At 37.5% G+C, this 18,128-nt stretch overlaps 1 protein-coding gene across 1 annotated transcript in view; it reads left to right on the top strand.

Annotated features, from left to right (window-relative positions):
• ERCC6L2 (ERCC excision repair 6 like 2) overlaps positions 1-17,655 on the top strand; it is a 152,690-nt gene extending 135,035 nt beyond the window's left edge. Inside the window, exons 18-20 of the mRNA XM_059071749.2 lie at positions 8,117-8,298; positions 14,856-16,465; positions 17,013-17,655. Coding sequence (XP_058927732.1) covers positions 8,117-8,298; positions 14,856-15,828 — 1,155 coding nt within the window. The 3' untranslated portion in view covers positions 15,829-16,465; positions 17,013-17,655. The remainder of the gene's footprint in view (positions 1-8,116; positions 8,299-14,855; positions 16,466-17,012) is intronic.
• Positions 17,656-18,128: the final 473 nt, after the last annotated feature.

Below are 18,128 nucleotides of genomic sequence, written 5' to 3'. Positions count from 1 at the left end.
CGATGGCCTTGTCACTGAATCAGCCTGCATAGAAGCCTACACTTACTCCAGCTGGAGGCCTGGAGGAAGGAAGTGAGAGCCTAAGCTCCCCGTGGAAGTGCCAGCCACTGGAAAGGCAAGCAGGGGTGGGTGCCTGCCAAGAAAGACTTTAATTAAAATTTTTCCATCAGCACCACCCTTCCGTGATCTTTTCACTAACAGGTATTTAGTATAGGACCTTGAAGTAGTCTTTAGAGACATTTTTGCAGTAATATAAATAATATATGTAAAGATTTAAAATTGAGTCAGGGCTCCAGATGCCAAGGACCTTTTCATTACTACTTCCTGGAGATCCTAAAAAGACTAGTAGAAACCAGGGCTTGTGGTACTGAGTCCCATGCTCAGACAGCTACCCCAAAAAGGCCTTGCCTTTGTCTGTAGGAGGTATTAAGGGGAATTTACTCCCTGACCACCCTCCCATGAAGGACTGAGGGAATATGAGCCAACACTCCCTGTTGCTGGTCTGCAGGCTTTTTTAAAGGTAGTTGCCACCATCTCATCTGGCCTTTTCCCCCAGGTTGACTGCTGTGGCACTGCCTTCATGTTCCCAGATCCCAAGGAGATAGGGCTTTTGTATTTCTGTTTGTAGCGTGTGCCACACAGTATTCACCTGCACTCCCGAGTCTATCACTTTGTTCCTATAGATAGATGAGTTTCTTGTACAATGAGAAATGGACTGTTGTGCACAAAAAAAGGAAGCTAGGCTCAGGGAGGCCAATATTGTCCTTTTGTAGCTCACTCAGCAAGCAAAGTACTATCAAAAAAGAAAATATATATCTATATATATATAAAAAACTGAATTGTAATGGTTACTTCTTCCAGGAGGAAAAGAGAACCATAATTACAAACTTTAATCTTCCTTCACCATCAAAAAAAAAATGTTTTAGATTTGAATCTAAGTGTTTGTTTTTTCAGACTTAAATGACATTTTTAAACATATGCAGAAAATTATACTTCAGTGTATATTCGTGGTGGGTCCTCTAACCAGCTGGCTTTTCTCCAGAGGCTGAGTGAAGACAATTCAGGGGTACCTCATAGTTGCCTTAGGTTTTTGTTGAGTGTTGGAAAACTGCATTTACAGTAATATTTCCTACCTCCAGGCAGAAATCTTGAATGATTACTTCAGAGATAAGGGGTTTTTCACACTTGTACAAAGATCCTTAAAGGTCTTTGTCCTTTTAGACTCTCACATGCCATTTGAATGAATTTATTTACATGTGCTATATGTCTTTATGGTACTCCTGATTCCCTGCTTTGCAAAGACAAGCAAGTTTATGACTTTTTATGTGTTTATAGGGTTTGGCCCTTACCCAAAGAGAGATTTCTTTTTAATCTTTTGTTTGAACAGATGTGTAAACAAAAGCATTACTGCCTCTCAGACTTAACTATTTAAGGTTTAATGAAGACAAAAAATGAAAGAGCACTTGATTTTTTTTTAGTCTTTATGGCAAAGTTGGTGTGATCAGCAGGCCAATGTGAGGGGCTTTGGCTACACGGTGTGCCCACTTGTGGCTGTGACCATAGACTGGCTTGTGAAGCTCTGTGCTATTCTTAGGAGCAAGGTATAAACCAAAGAGCTTTCCTGTGATGGGCAGATCCTCTGGTGATTTTAGAATCCAAACTCAGGCTTCTCAACAAATCAGAACCATTGGGACCTTCCACTGCCTTTGAAAATCTCTTCCCTGTTTTCCAGTTTTCTCAGTGACTAATCAAGGCTGATCATCCAGTTATGGAAAAAACAGTGAATGTGGCTGTTAAATATACATTGCTCTTTGTTCTGGTATATCCTCTGTAAGGTGTTTTCTAGAGAAATCAGCTCAGCAGACAGATCCATTCCAAAATTGCTTAATAAAGATTTCACTACATCCTGGTAGCCTATCATAGACAGGCTACCCATCCTATCAGGCTGTTCTTCATTGTACATTGCCCTCCTCCAAGCTTCCTCTACTTGTGGGGGATATAGATGAGCAGAGGAAAAGGAATCAGCATTATCTGTACCAGCTATGGATGTGTCTCCAGTAATTAGCCCCAAAGAGATTTAGAAAGATGGTAGAGATTACAATAGTGTTCCTCATGCCAAAATGGGAACTAGAGGCTGTTCATGGTTGTTTTTGAAACTCAGTCTCCTGGATAGTAATGTTTCCTGCCCCATTTGTTGCCCACGGGTGGGTGCGTATGGGAAAAACTGATTCCTATCAACTTTTCTCATTTCCTTGCTATTCCTACCTAGGCGCCCTCTATAGTTCTTTAGTAATTTGCCTCCAAAATTATTTTTTACTTCAAAGAAAAAGGGTTTTTTTCCTTAAACATTCTGTGCACTATTCCAATGAAGTTTTCTATTATATACAGATAAATTTCATGTGTAGCAGAGAAAAAAAGAAAAATGCTAATGTAATCATATGGCTGTGAGGTAGGGGGAATATTCCCGTTTTTCCTTTTCTCAGTACACTGACATCAAAGATTGTTATCTGCAAACTTTTTAAGAGTCAGTTTTATTTTTTCTTATTCTTTCATATTGAAAATCTATATATACCTTATCTTTTTTCAGTTATATCTTTTAAAAAATAACTACTGGTTCAATATTTTAATTGGCTATTGCTATTAATATTGCTATTTGGCTTAGGTCTAATGCCTTGAAATACAGACAGTACACTTTGGGTCCAAAGGAAAAAGAAAGTATTTATTATCAAAGGTCATTTGAATGTCTCATACTATTGATCTAAAGATAAACTTTCCTTCTAGAACCAATATAAACCTAAAAGTTTACAGCAAAAAATAAGTTGTACAAGATTATGTAGTTGGCAAGGTCTAGTGTAAATTCATTTTGGCTACTCTAAAAGAAGAAATTTTTCCCTACAAAAGTGCCCTCTTATTTATTGCAGTCCTAATGTATATATTTTACAACTTAAAATTATAGCTTTTATTTTGCAGACTGTATACTTTACACACGTTTAAATAGTAATTTTATGATGTATTTTTAAATATATTTTATAGAGACATTAGAAAAATGAATATTGATTTTATAACTTTATCAAAATTAAGTCAAAGCAGATGTTCATGATATACTACTATGTAGCATAGGGAAATACAGCCTTTGTTTTATAATAATGTAATAATTTAATAATAATGGAGTATAATCTATAAAAATATTGAATTACTATGTTGTACACCTAAAACTAATATATTGTAAATGAACTATACTTCAATTTTTAAAAAAGCAATTATTTATGAAGTCTTTGAAGTAAGCCATTTCCACATTAAACATTTGATTGTGGATAGGTGAGGAGACTGTTTTGGCCAAAATATATTAAAACAATTACCATTTATAGAAATAATACATATTTAATGTTTTTGTTGAATTAAATAATTTTTTTATATTCCGAATTTTATTTTTAATGACAAATATTTACTTTTCTGACAACATGTTACGTTTTAAATGTTTAATTATATAAATCAGATTAGGACTTAACATAATTAGCCGTGGCCGACCTTTTACCTTTTTAGACCTGTTTAACTCTGAAGGGGGAGGATTTTCCTCTACATTTTCAACGCTCAACTGGCTGCTCCACATAGTGCATATATGTCCAAAGGAGAAAGACATATTACCACTCATAAATTAGGATTATTATTTCAATATTCTCTGATAAATTCAGCTTCTTAAGTAACCTCACATTTCCATTCAATTAATCTCATCATCAAATGGATCTTTTAACTGTATGTTTATGTTATTTAGAAATAATTACTACACTCTTTACACTTACTAAGTTTTATTTTTAATAAAGATTCCATAAGTTGAACTTGATTACTTTCATAAATATACCATAGTAGAAATACCTAACAATATCTAATAATTTATGAAGATAATCATGAACATAGCAATTACTAAGTTATAAATTAAACTCTAAAAGTGTCAAGCTTTCTAAAATACTTATTAGCAGTCATATTTATACTATACAAATACTGTACAAAGTTCTTATCTCCGTAATTCCCTCCTTATCATTATAACCATAAATCTTAAGAGGAAGGAAACCTTCATCAGAATCACGGAGTATAGAAGTAATTTCTCAAAGCAAATCTTGGATAATTTAGAAGAAACTTTCTAGGAAAAAGTTAGGAGCAATTAGGGGCTTTTACAGAAACTGGGCTTTCTGGTTTCTTCATGTTACGATCTCAAAATTTCCTATCGGATACAGACATAGTGTTCCAGTTGTTGGCCATTCTGTTCTCCGGTGGAAAGAAGAGTGGGTTTACTTTGCTTTCTTGAGCAAGCAATCTCACCCTCTACCGTAATATTAAGGAGCGATAATGTTATCTTTTAATTTCCTAATACACCTCATTTTTACTGAATTTTTCATTACTTGACCCTTCATTACTATTGCTACTTCATAGTGTTGCCTCAGTGTCATATGACTTCCCAACTTTGACATAAGTGGTAGTGACAGAGTTTGCATCCAATTTCACATGGTCTGGAATCTTTTCATCTTGGCCACTACTTTGCTTTATAATAAATTATAACTGTCCCTTCAATTGCAACTGCACTGTCACTATTTTCCTTACATCAGCTATTGTAAAAGATACTATTTTACTATAAATAGTGAAACCAGCTTTTATAACAAGGGCATCAAAATGTTTATTAAAATAATTAGTAAACAAAATTTTGTTTCACAGCCTTGTTTCAGTAAGTGTTAAACTACCTTACTAAAATGGAAATCTGAACCCAGTTTTTTTTTTAAGTAAAAGATGGGATATTGAGCCAATGTGAGAGAAAAAATGCTTTTCTCTTTTTATTACTATCTAAAATAATCAGGTTTTTAAGTGTGTAATATTTGGCATAAATTAAAGATCCACATGTCTGATAGCTATGAATAGAAAAGTTGAATTTTCCTGAAGAATTTGTAAAACCAACTTAAGAAAAACTGTATCTGTTTGAAATATGAGCTTTGTAATGCTGCCAGGGTCAGAAAGACCCAGAGTAATCATGTAAATAATTGAAAATTTCTATGGCCTGGCATGCTTTCTCCATGGCTTCAAAAATTGCAGTATATGAGGAAGGAATGTTCTTGGTTGGCCCCATTCCTTCTGTTTCGGTTTACTCCCTTTATCCCCATGTAAACATTCCCATCCCTCCTTATAATAATGGATAATTATTTCTTGGAGTCATCAAAGATTATGAGCTATTTTATTAGGAACTTTTAACATTCATCTTGTTTTCTTGTGATGTAAAATAAATGCATCATATCTCTTTCAAATTTATCTTTAAAGATCAGCATTTTCCTCTATTAATAATGTTTTAAGATTTAAGAAATGATGTCTTTGAGGAAAGTACTTTCAGCATTACTGACTGAAGCAAAGCCCTGGTTCAAAATGGCAACCTGGCATTTTGTGTTTGTCCACGTGAGTCACACTAGATTTTGAAGTCAATTTCTTTTCATTAGAAATGGTTTGCTATTAAAGAACATATAATTATGTCTTTTGTTCAGTTTATTTCAATGAAATGAACTTGAATATAAATTAAAGAGATAAATGATTTATTTTAAGAACAGAAAATACTAAAAAGGGAAGGGGGGCTCAGCTTTTTTAAGCCCCTTAAGAGTAGGGGCCTCTTTGTATATGTAAATATTTTTGTTCTCAACTGCATAGCATGGTGGCAGGAACATAATAGGTGCTCAGTAAATATTTGTGGAATGAAAGCCATTCCCTACCGACATTCAGTGATATGTGCCACTTCAGTCCCATTGAACTCCTGTAAAAGAAAAAATCACTGTCTCATTGACAGTTACTAATCTGTGTTTTGTAGTATTTGTATGCCTGCAAATTTCTTAAGTGATAGTGTAACTGGGTTTAGAATTCTAGGCTGACGGTTTTTTTCTCCCAGCATGTTGAAGATACTCTCATTATCTTCTCTTGGTGGTGGTGATGGTGGTAGTGGTAATGAGAAGTCTGCCTTTAGTTTGATTATTATTTCCTTGTGGGATAGCTTATTTTTCTCTGATAGTTTTTAAGATATTCTCTTTATCTGTGATCTAACAAGGTGCAGATTTATTTTCATTTTTCACACTAAAGATTCTCTCCGTTTTTCAGTTTGAGGATTCATGCCTTCTTCAGTTCTCTGCCATTACTTCTCTGACATTATCTCTTCCATTTTCTGTTATCTCCTAATATTTTAGAAATTTTGGTATGTTTTCTGCCATGTCTTTTGTCTCTTAATTTTTCTTTCTTGTCTTTCTTTCTTGTCTGTCTGCCTTTCTTTCCTTCTTTCCTTCTTTCTTTCTTTCTTTCTTTCTTTCTTTCTTTCTTCTTCCTTCCTTCCTTTCTTCCTTCCTTCCTTTCCTCCTTCCTTTCTTCCTTTCTTTCCTCCTTTCTTCCTTTCTTCCCTCCTTCCCTCCTTTCTTCTCTCTCTCTCTCTCTCTCTCTCTCTCTCTCTCTCTCTCTCTCTCTCTCTGCCTAGCATTCTGAGTAATTTTACTCTACCAATTTATCAACTATCATTGTAAGGCTGTGTAGCCGGCTGCTTAACCCATATTTTAAGTTTGTTTCTATGTCTATTTTTTTTAAAACCTATATTTCTTTTCTAGAATTTGTATTTGGTTCTTTCTCAGATCTGGTATTTTACAATACCCAGTTCTTCCTTTATCTTTCTGGATTTGCTAATGATTTAAAGTCTCTTTCAGATCGCTTTGTTATCTATAATTCCTCAGATATGGATTCTCACATTTGTTGTATCTGTCCACTTTCGTGGCAGTGGGCTTTGTATGTTCTTTATAATTTTTACCTGAACTCTTCTCCCCCCCACATTGGAATCACAAGAATTCTCTAGATTTAAAAAGTGTTCCTATGTTATATTTTTGTATTCACCCCTCATTGAGATCTATGGTTTTCACTGGTTCTGGGCCAGTTTTTTTATGTTGGTTTTTAGCTTAGATTTTTCCATACAATGCAAGTGCTACAAAATCAGATTCCACAAATGGCACGGGCTGGGCATTCCACGTTTTCACCAGTGATTCTATCTAGAGTAACAAGGGAGCCTGCTCGTTTCTATCCTGTGCCCCCAGTTTGGGCTTTCCTAGCTTTAATTTGAAAACTGAATATCCATTTAATTCCTGCTGTGTTTTTATTTTGTTTGTTTGTTTGTTTTTCAATTCAGAGAGTTAAATCATTTCCATTTTCCCTCTACACATGGAATCCTGCAGACTAGAACTTTGGACCCTATCCCTGAACCTGCTGAGCTTCAGCTCCCACTTACCACTATGTTACTTGGTTTTGGCATCTAGAGATTTTCCTTTCTTACTTTTGAGCTCAAATATAATTTTGTTGTTGTTGTCAAATTGCATCCAATATTTCTCTTTTTGGAATAAGAAGGGGACTTTCCACATACTCACCTTACCATTTGTCAGGGAAAATGGAACCATACAGTTTAAAATTATTTTTTTCTTGACTCACTATTTTTAACAATTTGTGTTATGCAAGACACCTTGAGTCTGTAAAATAAATATGATTCTGCCTGTAATTTCAACCACCTCTAGTTAACATCTTAACAATCACTAAATAGTTCTTGCAACCCACTGGAGATTGAAATAGGATTTACAAAACTAGTGTATTGCATTATTATATAAAGGTTGTTATTTCTTAAAAGTTTGACTACTTATATAAGATTAAATAACTGAAAGTCTGCTTAATAATATTGAGAGAAATTGCTGAATTAAAATTTTTAAATATCCCATTTTTATGCCATTATTTATATAATCATTAATTTTTATCCTTGTTTAGGAGAGTGGATGCCAGCATGTGTATCAGTATACCCATAGTCTTGACAGCAGAAACATCATATTACCATTACTTTTATTGTATCTTTAAGAAAGGTATATCTTTAGCATATATCTTAAACAATGAAAAGAGAAACATCGCATTACTGCTACAAGTAATATCTTTTTAAAGATCTAACAAGATTTGACAATGATATCACTTGGAGAATATGATATACTAGATTGTAAAGAATAACGGGAAAAAGGAAGACAGTCTCCTTATTTGACCAAAAATGACTGTTTTTTCAGAGTTTTTGCTTTCATCCTTTTTTCAGACATATAAGGAAAAACTGAAGGGAGATACATTGACACATACAAAGGAATGCCAACAACCAAGTGAACGCAACATTTCCTTTCCTCTTTACATTTCACACCCTGTAAGCCAGAAGAAGAAAAATGTCTACCGAACAGGCCAGACCACCTTCATAATTGGAGAAACACCAAAAGGGATCCGCAGGTATGTCATCTATAACAACATTGGACTTTATGAGTGATTCTCAAAAGAAATATAACTACCTAGTAAAATACACAAATTATTTGAATTTTAACTATACCTGACATCTGAATATTTCAGAGAAATATGAATTTGTACACTTTAAAAAATAAATCCCAGAATTCCCTGGTGGTCCAGTGGTTAGAGCACTTTCACTGCGGTGGCCTGGGTTCAGTCCCTAGTTGGGGAACTAAGATCCCACAAGCCACGCAGCATGGCCAAAAAATTCCCAAATGTTTTAGTGTTTCAAGAAGGCTAATCCCCAAATTAATAAAAAATGATATTATTTTATATAAATGAAATACTTAAGTGCATTGTATTCATTCACTCATTAAGTATTTATTGAGCATCTAATATGCACTCAGGCATTGTGCTAGGTGCTAAATATACAGTGTAAAAAAAGAGAAATAGATCTTACAGTACAGTGGAATGGGGGTTGGCATCAAACCATAAAATTTTCAAAAGTAAAAATACTTATAAATAAATAATTATAAAATGGTGTGTAATAGGAAAATGTAGACAGGCCTCCTTTATAGAGAATAATGAGATTGGGAGGGATATAACTCCCTTTCTACTAGGTAGTCAGGGAAGACCTCTCTATACGAGTGACATTTAAGTTAAGACCTGAAGGATAATGAGGCAAAGAACCAAAGTAAGAACTTTCTGAAGAGGGAGGAGATTTTGAGAGAAGACTGGTGTACTTAGTGCATAATAAATCAAGCAGAGAATGGCGTGAGATGAAGGGAGAGACATAGATGGGGCTGGAGCATGCCAAGCCTTGTAGATTATAGAAAAGAATTTGGATTTTGTTCCAACTGCAGTAGAAAGCTGTTGAAGCATGACACGATCTGATGTATGTTTCTAAAAGATTTTTCCAGCTTCTGCATGGAAGAGGGCAGAGTGGACTAGGGGAAACCATAAAGAACTAGGTGATGGTGGTTTGCAATAGAGTAGTTGCCATGGAGACAAAGCCGAATGGATAAATTCAGTTTGATGTTGAACTGGTTTTGGGGAAGGGGAGAAGACAGAATTACTCCCAATTTTCTGCCTTAAGCAGCAGACTGGATTCACTGAATGGGGAAAACTAGGAGAGACACAAGTTTGGAGTGAAAAAAAAAAATCAAGAGTTGTCTTTTGCTCATATTAAATTTGAGGATATAGGGAAATGTCACATGGGCAGTGGATATGCTACTCTGAGATTTGGAGATTGGAGGTCTAACTTTGGAAATTATCAGCATAGAGATTATAAATAGATTACAGATAGTTTTTATAGCCGTAGACTGTGTGAACAGCCTAGGAACAGAACACAGAGAGGAGAGGAGAAGCCCCAGTACTGAGCCTGGAGAGTGACTGGCCTACTGGGTAGGAGGCACAGTGCCAGGTCCTAAAGTACAAGACAAGTGAGAGTTTCAAAAAGGAGGTAACACTTAACTTTATTGACTGCTGCTGAGAACCAGAATCAGAAGTGGGAAAGCCCCTGGAGCTGAAGAACTCTCTGTTCACCTTTCCGTGAGCAGTAGAAGTAGGCAGATGCCAGGGTGAGGTGGGCGAGCAGTGAGAGGCAAGCCCCTGGGACTGCTCCTTAAGTTTGGATGTGGAGACTAGCAGTAGCTGGAGGGCGTTGTGGGATGAAGTGTAGTTTGTTTTTAAGTTGGGAAGATAATAGAACCTGTTTGTGTGTTGAGGAAAAAGACTAATAGGAAAAAAAGAGATCATGCCAGAGAGGTGACAACAGAAAAAGTGAATTCCTAGAGTCAGGAGAGGGTGGGATCCAGACCACAGGCTAAGATCTAGCCTTTGAGAAGTATTAAGAGAAAGGGATAAAGAAAGGCACAGATACAGTGATATTTCCCCAATTAATTGAGAATTAAAGTCATCAGTACAAAGGGAAAGAGATTTGGGGAGAGAGAAATTATGAAAGAAGTCATTAGTGGAAGTCATAAAGTGGGAAAGCAAGCTTAGTGGGGCTAGACTTCCTGGGTGATGTTAAGTTCCTATTCGAGAGTAATTCCAGTAAAACCATCTGTGCAGTTGTGCAGACTTCATTCAGCAAGCTTCAGTTGTTCATTTGCAGACACAGAATAGGGAAACAGCTGAGTTTTACCAGGAGAAGGAGAGAGAAGCAAGGAAGCTAAAGGATGTTTGCAAAAGCAATTATAAAATTGAACATAAGCTGGAAAAGGGGAGGCTGATGTTAGTGAGAAAGCAGAAGAGTCAGCAAATTGGAGGACTTGATGAGATGAAGGGTATATTCCAGCATTGTTGTCACTGGGATAATTGAGCAGTTGAACTGGAGCATGATATGATTGAATTCAGGAATTTGGAGGCTGTGCAGTTAATGGTAATGACATTAGTGGTATATGACTTTGGGAATAGGGACCTAACATGGAATTGAGTCTGTAGAGGTGAGGTCAAGAAACTGGTGGGCCAGGAGTTGGGTGGGACATCCATATGGATACTGATGTTATCACGAATGATGGCAGGAGATGGGAAAGGAAGCAACATTAATCCAGGATCTTGAGTGTTCAGTCACTATCAGGAAGCAACTAGAAAGTCAGTTAACAAGGTTAGGGTGGGGGTGAGGATGGTTAAGCTGGATAGCATAAACCTTAAAGAGGGGAAGGAGTTTTTAAGAAAAAATGATCTGGAAGCAGCAATGGGAAGCATGAACCCTGAGGTTTAAGGATGTGAGGTATAAGATCTTGACTTGTGAGGGCTGCAGTGGGGAGGCAGTATCGGGAGGAGACAGAGGGCCCCTTGGGTAGAAGACACAGGAGAGTTAGTCAATCATAGCCTGGTTCCAGGGGCACCGAGGAATGGTCTGGAAGGATAGGGGATTGGATTAGATCAGGGATGTAGAGACTAGCAGCAGGGGGATGAGAAGCCAGTGGTTATGTGTAACTGAGAAGTAGTGCTGAGGTAGGCAGGGAGAGGAGGCGTGGTCCAGTTGGTCCTGACGACTTCTACGGACAATAGAAAAATGGTGGTTGCTCTGCGTGTTCCAGATGCTTCCCTCGGGTTTTGCTAACTCCCAGGCAATCTGTCCCTTAGCTCCTCGGGTGCTGGTGTGGCAGATTGGAGCACGCCTCTCAGCTGCCCAGCGTTGCCCACAAAGGTGAACACCCCACACTGCTACAGCAACACAACTCCTCACAAACAGATTTACAACAATGATTTTGGGTAAATTGCAGGTAATTTTCTTTGGGCAATTATTTTTGCTAGGAGACCAACCATACACATTTTACCAGCCTTTAAGCACAAGCATCTTATTCCCTTTAGCACTGTATATAAAAATAAAAGTATTAACAGTGATTAGGTTTTGCCTCTTTTTTTTTCTCTACTTATCCTAGGGATAAATGCCTCATGATAAATAAAAGGGTGAAGGGTGTCTAATATTAGAATGCCAACATCTGAACTAGGGATCAGTGTCCAAACTGCTAGCACCTCTTTCCTGCTAACCATCCTACTTTATGTGAATCAAGAATTTGTACTATGCTGTAGCCCCATGGATTATCTGAATGAAGTTTCAGTCCTACCTTCACTTCAGAAAGCTTAGGCAGAAAGAACATGGTTTTAGCTATGTTCCATCCCTTCTCCTTCAGTTCCTCAAGAAAAAAGGAGAAAAATTGAATTTTTTCTGTGATACATAAATACTCTTGATACACTTGCTGAAAGACTGAAAGATCCCTAACTTTGATTTCCTTTGCTCCACCACTGCCCCTTTCTCTAAATGGATTATGAGTGTCTACAAAATTTTCTTCACAAAGTGGTGGCTAGCTTATATCCCCTGGTTGTACCTTGCAATTCGTTGAGTGTTTAGAAAGACCAAGAATTACAAAAGCAAGTTTAGAAGGCAAAAATAAAATGAATTGTAATCATAGCTCATCCTGTAAAGGGCAACCACACAGCCCAGTTTACTTGCATACTACTCAGGTAGAATAAGGTCTTAAGCACCTCTCCTCCCAGAGGTGACAGATTTGCAGGGTCATGGGTGAGGTCAGCACAGCAAAGATGAAAGTACTTTGGCAACTGCTGAAACACTACCAAGTCTTGGATGAATAAAAGGCATCAGCCTGTAACCCTGCCAATAACTTAATCTTCACAGCACAAATATTTATGAGAAAGGCCAGGAAAATGATTCAGAGATGATTAATAAACAGAATAATAACACTTCATTACTTCATGTGAAGTTAAAACTGCAACCTTTTTGGGCTTCCCTGGTGGCGCAGTGGTTGAGAGTCCGCCTGCCGATGCAGGAGACACGGGTTCGTGCCCTGGTCCGGGAAGATCCCACATGCCGCGTAGCAACTAAGCCCGTGAGCCATGGCCGCTGGGCCTGTGCGTCCGGAGCCTGTGCTCCGCAACGGGAGAGGCCACAACAGTGAGAGGCCCGCATAACGAAAAAAAAAAAAAAAAAAAAAAAACTGCAACCTTTTAAGAACATACTTGTTGCTTTCCAACAAAGAACATTGGCCATATCCAGGACAGAAATTTGGCAACTTGTTTTCGTGTTATTAACTATTCTGTTGGCAATGAGAGTGGCTGTTGATCAGGCATAGATAGTACCTGGATTTGGAACAAGTAACAGGACCAGTGTGGTGAGGACTAGAAGCCACGATACTCATCTGAAGCCACAAAAGAAAGTCATGAATTTGCAGCATGGATTGCCACTAAAATCAAAGGAAACACAAACTTTATATAACCTGGTCTGAGTGGCAAAAATAATAGTGGCTTTAAATAAAGCTCCTGGTTACATACATTTAAAAAATCATTTTTTATCCTCAGGATTCTCTGTTGTATACAGGATAAAATTCAAACTTCTGAAATTGGCATATGGATCCCTCATGATTTTCAGCCTTTTTCTTGGCTGATTCTCCTGCCCCTTTGTGCACCAAGTCTTCTTGGAACTGGGCCCGTGCACGTTCCCTCTCTCCCTAGAAGGCTTCCTGGCTCATCTTTACCTAACTGGCTTGTGGTGACAGCAGGGAAGCCTTCCCTGCCACCTTGCCCACTACCAATCACTGGCTTAGGTACCCCTTCTGTGGATGCCAACAGGGTGCCGTATTTACCTCCATCATGGGGTTTATCACTCCCTTCTGGTTTGATTTTCATGTATCTATCTCCCCCAACTAGACTATAAACTCCTTGAAGACAGGGAACTGGGGTTTGTTCACTGTTGTATAGTTTCTTTTACAGTGCCTAGCAAATAAGAGGGCTCTATAAATATTTGTTGAGTGGATAAATGAATGTTGTAAGGAAATATTATGTAAAAATAGATATAATTCTACAATTTGGGGACTTTTAATCATACGCTGCAGCACTATCTATGGCTTTTGTTTAAAAGAACATTTATAAGCATTGGGCTCTCCTGACTCATGGCCTAAACTCAGCATCCATCAGCCAACCAAATACCCTCTTAGTCCGTCTTAGTCTGCTCAGGCTGCTATACCAGAATACCACAGACTGTGGCTTAAAAGACAGAAATTTACTTCTCACAGTACTGGAGCCTGGGAAGTCCAAGATCAGGGTGCCAGCTGATTTAGTTCCTGGTGAGAGCTCTCTCCCTGGCGTGCAGATGGCCATCTTCTCACTGTGTCCTTTCATAGCAGAGAGAGAGCTCTCTGGTGACTTTTTATGACCTCTTTTAACCTTAATTACCTCCTAAAGGCCCTATCTCCAAATACAGTCACACTGGGGTTTAGGGCTTCAACTTACAAATGTTGGGGGAGGATATAGTTCAGTCCATAGAACCCTCACCTAGGGAAAGGAGAGAGTCTAGTGCCCAGGGTTCCTAAACAACCTTTCCACTTCCATCTTAGCAGGGTTTCAGAAGGCTCATTTCCTCACACATGCATATAACAGCTTTTATTAATATTTTATACTAAGACCGAAACACATTTCTTCAAATAGCATCTGACTTATTAGTTTAGCTATCTATACTGAAGTCAGATCAATACTGAAGAAGAATCTAGGTTTATCAGTTTAGAACTTTCCTTTAGGCTCATCAAAAAGTTGTGTGAAATTTCTATATTGTATCAATATTTGTGGAAGGAGAAAAGAGGAGATAGATGAAAAATATTCCTGTCTTAATTTTTCAGCATTTTCTCTTTTCTATTTATTAAGACCCTTCTTTGACAATTTTATTTCATGGATCTTGAATGCAATATAGATTTCCAAATACAGATTATATAAATTATGATTCTCATGTAAGTCATAAATTGGCTGACTGGAGTAGCAGCATGCTGGGATCACACAATTCCCGGGAAATACCTGATAGTATAAGTTAGAATAACTTAAAAAGCTGGTAATTTCATGAGCTAGAATATTTTTTTCAGTAGTGTAAGGAAAGAGATCACATTCTTCTAAGTGCAAAATGCATGTTCATTATGGAATTAAGCTAATATATGCTAAAGGAATACGATTACATTGCTTTGTTGCTACATAGCATAACACTGAAGACAAGCTCTTTAAAAATAAAATGTAATAAAAATAACCACTGGTTTTGTTCATTCAATCTTCAGGAAACAGTTTGAAGAAATGGCTTCTTATTTTAAGTTGTCTTCTGTAAGGGAATTTGCTAAACATATAACTAATGCCACATCAGAAGAACGACAGAAAATGCTAAGAGACTTTTATGCTTCTCAGTATCCAGAGGTAAAAGAATTCTTTGTGGATTCCCCTTCAGAATTCATTAAATCTGCCTATGAGGAAGGAGAGAGAGTCAGGAATCTGTCTGAAAAAAGAGAGTCTCTTAAAAAAGAAAGGGTGTCAGATTCTGTAACTTTGTCATTTAAAAATTCTACCAAAAATTTTTCTCAAATTTGCAGCCCAAAAATGTATAAAGAAAAATCAATTAAGTTTCGAAATCACAGTTTCTTTAGAGAAGAGGTGCTTTCTAATGATGTGGAAACTAAGAAATTACCTGTAAGCTCTACCCAAGAGACGAACAATGGGAAAAACAGCCAAGCATCCAAAGATACTGTAGCATCCTGTTTCCTGAGCAGTAAGTCTGGAGCATATGAGTTGGAAAAGTTGGAAAATAGCATGAAAAAACGACAGGATATCACAGGATTGGGTGTTTCAAGAAATGGACCCCTTTTCAAAGTGGAAAACAAAAAGATAGAAAATCCAGTGTTAGAAAACACTTCTGTGGTAAGCTTACTTGGTGACACCTCTATTCTTGATGACCTCTTTAAAAGTCACGGGAACAGTCCCACACGACTGCCAAAGAAAGTTCTTTCAGGGCCCATGGAGAAAGCAAAACAGAGACCAAAAGATTTCTGGGACATCTTGAATGAACAGAATGACGAGAGTCTTAGTAAACTCACCGACTTGGCAGTAATAGAGACTCTGTGTGAAAAAGTGCCTTCTGCTGCATCCTCCAAAAGGAAGGAGGATCTTGAAGCTCCTCTTTGGAAATCAAATGAGAAATTTTTGTGGAAAAAATTTAACTCCAGTGATACAGATGAAAGCACATCTAATACACAAGAGTAATACATAAACACACAAATAAATTACTACAACCAATGAACTTCTGCCATCAATGTTTACAACACTGTATTCCACACAAATTATGTTACACAGTTGTCAACATATATTTTTAATAAACTCTTGCTCTAGGGTTTTCTTTTTAAGTCTAAAATGTTATCATGTATTGGTTTACCTTGATAGCTGATTTGATCTTTTTAAAAAATATGATTGTATTATAGTATAAACCTCTTTTATGAAATGGAAAATATTCTGGATTTGTTATCAGGAGACCTGGGGTATCTCTCTTATTGTATAATTATATGACCTTAGATAAGTCATTTAGCCTGGTGTGCAGCCATTTCCTAATATGAAAGATGAAGGGCTTGAACTTCATCCACATGAGTGTCCTTCCAGTTTAAAAAAGCTTTGTTTCACTCTCCTAGATTCCATTAAGTCCTAGGCCAAATTATGCTCACCCCCCAAATCAAATGTATACTAATGAATTTCTTTCTTATTACCATTTGGAAAATTATTAACTGTTTTATTTTCTCTCAGTATCATGTACTACTATTAAGAAATTATTTATACAAAAGGAATAACTAGTACTGAATACATGATGTGTATTAAAATAGTAAGCTTATAAACTGCTCAAAATCAAAGGGTTAGAGCTTCCCTGATGGTGCAGTGGTTGAGAGTCTGCCTGCCGATGCAGGGGACACAGGTTCATGCCCCGGTTCAGGCAGATCCCACATGCCGCAGAGCGGCTGGGCCCATGAGCCATGGCTGCTGGGCCTGCGTGTCTGGAGCCTGTGCTCCGCAACGGGAGAGGCCACAACAGTGAGAGGCCCACGTACAGCAAAAAAAAAAAAAAAAAAAAATCAAAGGGTTAATTTGTATAACTTTATGATATATGATACTGAAGTAATACAATTATTATCATTAGCCACAGAACACCAATGCGTCAACTGTTTGTACAACTATATAAAGCTTTGTATAGTACTTTTGCACTTTTTTTTTTTTTTTTGCGGTATGCGGGCCTCTCACTGTTGTGGCCTCTCCCGTTGCGGAGCACAGGCTCCGGACGCACAAGCTCAGCGGCCATGGCTCACGGGCTTAGTTGCTACGCGGCATGTGGGATCTTCCCGGACCAGGGCACGAACCCGTGTCCCCTGCATCGGCAGGCGGATTCTCAACCACTGCGCCACCAGGGAAGCCCCTGCACTTTTTAAAGTATGAATAAATGAGTAAACATTTGATTTTATTTAAAACTCATATTTTGTTGAACTTATATAGTTTATAACCAATGGAATGTGCTTGTTGTTGAATTCACTTATTTGGAAACATTCACTCAGCCCCTATGGGTGCTGTGCTAAGAGCTCGAGATGTACAGGTGAGGCACCGCTACCAGTAAAACAAAGGAAACCATATATATAAAGAGTCGGGTCTGTAAAGCCCCTGGCATCATGCCTGGCACATGGTAGCAGGACCTGAGGCTTCTACTGACCCACACGCAGATACACTGTGGCAACTCTCCCTCAGTTGAACCGGAAGAGCTATGATGGGAGGAAATGTCCAGAAAATAGCAGTGAACCAGGAAATGGGGGTGCTCAGAGATCTCTGAATTGTTACTGTATTGAGGGGAGGGGGCCTTTGGCGTACCCAGCCATCGCAGTGTGGAGCCATTGCTCAGAAATGGGGAGAAAAAGAAAGAAAATCTTTTCTTAAGGGACTGAATGGCCAAGTATGTTTTTCTCTAGCACAGTGTTGAGAGCTGTGAAACAGATATTATTTCATGACCCAGTACATGTTTTAATACATATATATGAATGAAATAAAATGTTTATGAAATTATATTTATCCTTAAGGCATGCAATATATTTTGGTATTTTCTCTTCTATTGCACTTTTGGCTCTTGTGTATGTTTTTTAATGCTTTCATAACCCACTAAGTTGATTTCATGACCCACTAATGACTGGGAACCACAGTTCAAAAATTCTGTTTTAGGTTATATAGACTTTGTCTTTTTTTTTTTTGCTGCTCGCAGCTGAATTGTGTCCAGACTTATTAGATGCTACATTTCACCATTTCACCACCAGGAGCTTGCTACAAAATGAATGTGCTATGCAGTGTGTGATAGACTTGACATATAAATGTTGTTAGACTGCTGTGGGGTCAGCTGTACGAGGAGCTCAGAAAGAAAGCATCTTCATCTCAGTTTATATATCAGACAGTAGAGTTCAGTCATTTTAATCCAAGTGTATCTTTCATAAAATAAAGTACCTTTTAATTTTTTTACATAGACATGACCTTAGAAACATAAAATG

The sequence above is a fragment of the Kogia breviceps genome, chromosome 8, assembly GCF_026419965.1.
Source record: "Kogia breviceps isolate mKogBre1 chromosome 8, mKogBre1 haplotype 1, whole genome shotgun sequence".
NCBI classification, from domain to species: Eukaryota; Metazoa; Chordata; class Mammalia; order Artiodactyla; family Physeteridae; genus Kogia; species Kogia breviceps.
This window is presented reverse-complemented; position numbering and strand designations above follow the sequence as displayed.